At 48.3% G+C, this 7589-nt stretch overlaps 1 protein-coding gene across 1 annotated transcript in view; it reads left to right on the top strand.

Moving 5' to 3' along the window:
* The first annotated feature begins 1421 nt into the window (after nt 1–1421).
* LOC122935558 (carbonic anhydrase 9-like) overlaps nt 1422–7589 on the top strand; it is an 87129-nt gene continuing 80961 nt past the window's right edge. The window contains exons 1-2 of the mRNA XM_044291326.1: nt 1422–1512; nt 3340–3510. Of these exons, the coding sequence (XP_044147261.1) occupies nt 1422–1512; nt 3340–3510 (262 nt within the window). The remainder of the gene's footprint in view (nt 1513–3339; nt 3511–7589) is intronic.

Here is a 7589-nt window from a genome sequence, read left to right as displayed (position 1 = left end):
CAAATATGCGATCTGCAAGTGGTAGAAACCCTTTAAGGCTTCTGCTTTTGCTTTCTGTCCTAAAATTGTGTTAACGGAACCTATACCGGAATGTGAACCCGCCCTAAATAAGTTATTTAATAGCTGTAAGAATTGGGTACCCATGTACCTTACCAGCGAGCACACATGCCCTCCTGAATGTAACTGCTGTGGCCTGCACCTCACCTCCTAAGCCCCCTGCTCCCTAGACAACTAGAGGAGGAGGACAGAAGATGGTAGCTATTGGTGGCCAGCTGTTGGGGCAGTACATTGTGCTACACTGGGTTATTTGGTCCTGCTATGATGCTATTCTGTGTTGTCCTGCCTTCTGATGCTTTGGACATTGTAAACTGGATTCTTCTACTATGTCTTGTTGCTGTGTCTGTGATATGTCCCATCACATCAGTGGCTGAGCTCAGATTGGCGTCTATGCTTGCGGCTAACATAGAGCTTAAAAAATACGTCAATTCCTTCAAGCACAGTGTAAGGGATCTCCTGGCACCCCAACTGGGAAACTCTGATGGATGCTCCTAGTGCTTCCCAAGGGCTCCAAGCACTCCGCTCGACACCGTAAGCACTGCAGACCCCACGAACCGCCGCAGCTTGGTTGGGATCTCGCCGTCTTCTACCCACCCTGGACCTACGACAAGGCTCCCAGGTTCCAGTGGGTGAACCTCTCTTCCTTCATAGAGCGATGCAGGAACAAGCTCTTAGAAGAGCTCAGGGATAATAGCCGGGGAGTATACAGCGTATAGCATTCCCCAGTGTAGATGCAGCCTTCCCCCCCATACATGAGACAAGGCTCTATGCTGAGGGTAAAACAGGAACTCCTTAATGGGGCTACATGTCAGCCTTGTATGCAGGTCTTCCAGGAAGGGACACTCCCCTGAGGACCTTATGGAAGACTGCGACAGTTTTTACATTAGCCAATCACATGCATTTACAGTATGGAAACACTCCCAGCAATTGTACACAACCCCCCTCCCCTCTGCCTGTGATGCAATTAACCAACACAATGGGCTCTGCCTGTGATACAAATACTAAACATAAGGGGCTAACTTAATCACCCACAGGCAGAAAACACTAATTTTTCCCCAAATCACAGAAAACACCCCTCTGATCTGGGCGAACAACATATCCAGAAATCACCCAGATCCGAGCAGGGGTTCCCGAATTCCATGGAAGTCACATTTGGCCGACCGCAAACATGGCTTTCCTGCCCAAAACAGTTCCACAGATTTAGGCTGTGTGGCCGGTCTGTCTTCTTCAAGTTTTTAGTATATGGGCCATAATCCTGGGGCAAGAGGCTGGCAACCAGGCCCCTCCAAAACCCAGTGGCGAGGTTATGTCCGCCACACACAGCTTTGCGCTATTCCTCTAAATAAGATCTTCCGGAATTCAAAATGATTTTAATTTCCTCATTTCTATTGACATCTTCTAATGGTCTTATCTTTTCCATTACAGGTCCAGGTCATCATCACTGGGGCTACACCGGTAAGAACCTTATATCTGTCTCCTATTTGTTAAAAAAAAATAGCACAGGTTAAATAAAGGGTTTCTAGCACCACATTTTGACCTGATTAGCTGTCAGACAGCAGCGATCTGCCAGGGTCTGCTATTGTAATCCCTTTCTCTGCAGCGGTTTCCCTAAAAGACTAACTTTTATTGCTATGCAAATGAGCCTCTAGGTGCTATGGGGGCGTCTTTTCAGCACCTAGAGGCTCCGTCTACTCACCATGTCTGCCGCCCAGCTCGTCCCTCCAGCCCGCCCATCTCTAGATTGACAGCCTCCGTCGTGGCCGAATTCTCGTGCCTGCGCCATGTGTGTCTGTATTTGACGCAGGCGCAGTGATTGTCGGACTGTTCACTGCGCCGATGACGTCAGAGTGCTCCCAGGAACAGATGACGCCCGTCCTCAAGCAGTGGAGATGCGCAGGCGCAGTGGAGTTGCACAGGTGCAGCGAGTGGTCTGACAGTCCCTGCGCCTGCGCCGAATACAGACACACAGCGCAGGCGTGAGAATTCGGCCGCGATGGAGGCTGTCAATCTAGAGATGGGCGGGCTGGAGGGACGAGCTGGGGGACAGACATGGTGAGTAGACGGAGCCTCTAGGTGCTGAAAAGACGCCCCCATAGCACCTAGAGGCTCATTTGCATAGCAATAAAAGTCTTTTAGGGAAACCGTTGCAGAGAAAGGGATTACAATAGCAGACCCTGGCAGATCGCTGCTGTCTGACAGCTAATCAGGTCAAAATGTGGTGCTAGAAACCCTTTAAAGGGAAGAATTTATAGCGTTTCATGACTCTTATCCATATCGGACCTATAGACACATCACTCATCAGCTTCATCCTATCAGTATCTGACCTATAGACACATCACTCATCAGCTTCATCCCATCAGTATCTGACCTATAGACACATCACTCATCAGCTTCATCCCATCAGTATCTGACCTATAGACACATCACTCATCAGCTTCATCCTATCAGTATCTGACCTATAGACACATCACTCATCAGCTTCATCCTATCAGTATCTCACCTATAGACACATCACTCATCAGCTTCATCCTATCAGTATCTGACCTATAGACACATCACTCATCAGCTTCATTCTATCAGTATCTGACCTGTAGATACATCACTCAGCTTCATCCTATCAGTATCTGACCTATAGACATATCACTCATCAGCTTCATCCTATCAGTATCTGACCTATAGACACATCACTCATGAGCTTCATCCTATCGGTATCTGACCTATAGACATATATCATGTATCAGCTTCATCCTATCAGTATCTGACCTATAGACCCATCACTCATCAGCTTCATCCTATCAGTATCTGACCTATAGACACATCTCTCATCAGCTTCATCCTATCAGTATCTGACCTATAGACACATCACTCATCAGCTTCATCCTATCAGTATCTGACCTATAGACACATCACTTATCAGCTTCATCCTATCAGTATCTGACCTATAGACACATCACTCATGAGCTTCATCCTATCGGTATCTGACCTATAGACATATATCATGTATCAGCTTCATCCTATCAGTATCTGACCTATAGACCCATCACTCATCAGCTTCATCCTGTCAGTATCTGACCTATAGACACATCACTCATCAGCTTCATCCTATCAGTATCTGACCTGTAGACACATCACTCATCAGCTTCATCCTATCAGTATCTGACCTGTAGATACGCAGGATAGTGTGAGGTCAGTGTAGTCCTGCAGGGGTGTAAGTGTAGCGCATGACCATGGGGCAGATTCTTGCAGTTAATGACTATTTTTCATGTTCTCTTCATGTTCCAGATAAGCTGGAATGGGACAAGTATTTCCCGGAGTGTGGTGGGAAGGCGCAGTCCCCTATTAATGTCGACATACAGAATGTTGCCTTTGACCCTTGGCTGAGGCCAATTCAGCTCTCTGGCTATAACCTGACAGCTGGAGGAACCCTGAAGTTGGAGAACAATATGCATACAGGTGAGACAGTGATCAGGGTCACATTTTCTAAATAAATGTTGGCCTTGAGGGGTCATTGTGGACCTTGGCCATGAGGAGTCATGGCCACTTCTCAGTCATTCTCTCCAGGGCTGTCTGTGTCTCCAGCAGTGCAGTTGTCTTCTGAGACTAAGTATTTCAGAGGTGTTGTTACTCACTCTGCCATCCTTGTGGTGTACAGAAGATAACATGTTAATGAGAGAACAGAGTTGGCTCCAAGACTCTAGATAACGCCTCCCTTCATGGTTTATATACCCTAACACACAACCTGGGACAATAGGATCCAGACTTTGTTCTATCCTATCTCCTTCCCATCTGTTACTCCCTTGGCAAGTGTAGTGCCCTGGAGCAGGGAGTACTTTGACATTTGGACATTTTTGTACATTTTCCTATTTCCCCCATGCAAAGTTAAAACTACTGATTTAATAGGATGGAAGAATCTCCTCCGGCTACAAAACCTACCCTGTTACCCCCTTTAAATAACCACACCAACACTTACTTGCTTGGTGAAATGACCATGATTTTACACATCCATCAACCTTATCACCTACTGCACCGTAACAAGGATCCTGGAGGGCAACCCAAACGAGCCGTATCCTCCTTCACCGCCTCACCTCGCACTTCAAGACTTACCCTTGGCCGCACTCACCGACCCAAGGGCACCAACTCCTTGAAGTATACTAGTATCCCCCCTGTAGGCCTTGTAGCCCAAACAGGGGCCCCATCCTCAGCATTAACAAACCATCTGAGATGCAGGCTCCAACATGTCCTGCACCTCTTAACCATTGAATTGCTCCCCAGGATCCTATTTCCAGCAGCCACCGGTGACACCTCACCTGTGGGCATCCTGCCACACCCTAATGGCCGTCTCCAAACCCTCCTGGATACCTAAAGCCCACATGTCCATGCCCACATCATTCAGATGTACACAATCATCTCTTAAGAATTGAGGCGACGCCGCCTCCAACTCCCGGTGACGCACAACAATCCTTATTCAACTTTGCTCGGGCTTTATTGATCCGCTCCACCGACCTAGCAAACCGCCAGCAACACCTCGCAACCACCTCCGACCATACCAGCAACAAATCCAGAAACTCCGACAATAAGCGCAGCACATCCAACTTGATATCCCGAATCACATCCCGGGAACGCCGCACTCCCAAATCGTTGCCTCCAACGTGAAGCACCAATATATCAGGCGGCTGATCTAAAGTGGCATTAATGTGAATTTCGGGCAAAACCGGCCCCCAAAGGAGCCCCCTCAAACCAATCCACCGGATTAGCAATTCCTCCGTCGGGAAACCCAACTGGCGTCCGTTCCTTCTAACATCTGCGCGTAAGGCCCCCCAGTAGACGTATGAATGCCCGAAGATCCATGCAAGACAAGGCGCTGCCCCTAAAACAAAATCAAATAATTGTGTCAACACTGCCCAACTGTCACGGACGGTGTACAGAAAACAAGGCAAAGCAACATGTATAAATGACTGGATCCAAAACTAAGGAACCAAGGGAGACCCCTGCAGAAGACCTGGCACTTTCCCTGGCTGCTCAGCCTATGCAAAGATCCTAATGGTGGAGGTTTGCATATCCACAAACCTTGACTATAAAGCCCTGAGCACCCTACAATAGTGAGGGGACACGACCACTGGCTCCCTACACAAGATACGGAGGGAGTCAGGGTCACCTGGGATCCAGCAAACAGAAAATAACAGATAAAGGTACAACACTTAGCTTTGTAGCAGACAGGAGAACAAAGTCAGCATGCACACACACTCCAGGAAGTAGTATAAGCCGCCCAGAAAAGCATTCTGGGGAGGAATTTAAAGGGAAGCAATTAGTCCAACACATGACAGCTGAGAGAAGCTAACGAGAGGAGGAACTGAATACCACAACACAGAAACTCAAGGAGGAGGTTCTGAAAGGCCTCTGTCAGAGCTTCTCAGCTGTCTGGTTGTGACAGTACCCCTCCCTCTACGAGTGGACTCCGGACACTCAGAACCCACCTTCTCAGGATGGGACCTATGGAAAGCCCTGATGAGACGAGAGGCCTTAATGTCCGTCACTGGGACCCACATCCTCTCCTCAGGACCATACCCCTCCCAATGAACAAGGTACTGAAGAGAACCGCGGACAAGACGAGAATCCACAATCCCTGAGACCTGAAATTCAAGATTCCCATCAACCATAATCGGAGGAGGAGGCAAAGGCGAGGGTACAATGGGTTGAACATAAGGTTTCAATAAGGACTTATGAAAAACATTATGGATCTTCCAAGTCTGAGGAAGATCAAGACGGTATGCAACAGGATTGATGACAGACAGGATTTTGTAAGGCCCAATAAACCTAGGACCCAACTTCCAGGAGGGAACCTTCAATTTGATATTCTTGGTAGACAACCACACCAGATCACCAACATTCAGGTCCGGACCAAGCACACGTTTCTTATCTGCCACACGCTTATATCTCTCACTCATGCTCTTTAGATTATCCTGAATCTTTTGCCAAATAGATGACAAAGAGGAGGAGAATCTGTCCTCATCAGGTAAACCAGAAGACCCCTCTCCCGAGAAAGTCCCAAACTGCGGATGAAACCCATATGCACCAAAAAATGGTGACTTATCAGAGGACTCCTGACGACGGTTATTTAAAGCAAACTCAGCAAGGGACAAAAAAGAACACCAATCCTCTTGATTCTCCGCCACAAAACAGCGCAGATATGTCTCCAGATTCTGATTGACGCGCTCTGTCTGGCCATTCGACTGCGGGTGGAAAGCAGAAGAGAATGACAACCGAACCCCCAAGCGAGAACAGAAAGCCTTCCAGAATCTGGAAACAAACTGCGTGCCCCTATCAGAGACTATGTCTGAAGGAATACCGTGCAATTTGACAATGTGATCAATAAATGCCTGCGCCAGCGTCTTAGCATTGGGCAAACCAGGAAAAGGGATGAAATGCACCATTTTGCTAAAACGGTCCACCACCACCAGAATCACGGTCTTCCCCGAGGAACGAGGCAGGTCCGTTATGAAGTCCATGGACAGATGTGTCCAAGGACGGGAAGGAATGGGTAAGGGAAGGAGAGGACCTGATGGCCGTGAATGAGGGACTTTGGCACGAGCGCAAGTCTCGCAGGCTGCCACAAAACCCTCAACCGACTTACGAAGCGCAGGCCACCAGAATCTCAGAGCGATGAGATCCAGTGTGGCTCTTACCCCCGGGTGCCCAGCAAGGACCGTATCGTGGTGTTCTTTAAAAATCTTGTGTCTTAAAGCGAGAGGCACAAACAACCTCCCAGGAGGACAAAGATCAGGAGCCTCTGACTGGGCTGCCTGCACCTCTGCCTCCAATTCAGGAAAAAGAGCAGAGACCACCACACCTTCAGCCAAAATGGGACCCGGGTCTTCAAAATTCCCGCCTCCCGGAAAACAACATGACAGGGCATCTGCCTTCACATTCTTAACTCCAGGGCGGAACGTGACAACAAAATTAAACCTAGAAAAGAACAACGACCATCTGGCCTGTCTCGGGTTCAGACGCTTGGCTGACTCCAAGTAGGCCAGATTTTTATGGTCAGTAAATACGGTAATAGGGTGTCTGGCTCCCTCTAGCCAATGGCGCCATTCCTCAAAAGCCAACTTGATGGCCAACAATTCCCTATCTCCCACATCGTAATTTCTCTCTGCGGAGGAGAGTTTTCTTGAGAAAAAGGCACACGGTCGCCAATTGGCAGGAGAGGAACCCTGAGACAAGACCGCCCTCACACCCACCTCAGAAGCATCAACCTCAACTATGAAGGGTAAAGAAACATCAGGTTGCACCAAGATGGGAGCGGAAGCAAAACTCTCCTTGATATCAGAAAAAGCCTTACGCGCCTCTACTGACCAAGAAGAAAAATCTACCCCCTTTCTGGTCATATCAGTGAGTGGTTTAACAATAGAAGAATAATTCAAAATGAACTTCCTGTAATAATTGGCAAAGCCCAAAAAACGCATCAGCGCCTTCTGATTCTCAGGAAGCTCCCACTCAAGCACAGCGCGGACCTTCTCGGGGTCCATGCGAAA

This window comes from Bufo gargarizans, chromosome 4, assembly GCF_014858855.1.
Source record: "Bufo gargarizans isolate SCDJY-AF-19 chromosome 4, ASM1485885v1, whole genome shotgun sequence".
In the NCBI taxonomy this organism is placed as follows: Eukaryota; Metazoa; Chordata; class Amphibia; order Anura; family Bufonidae; genus Bufo; species Bufo gargarizans.
The sequence above is the reverse complement of the archived record's forward strand: the minus strand, read 5'-3'. Positions and strand labels throughout refer to the sequence as shown.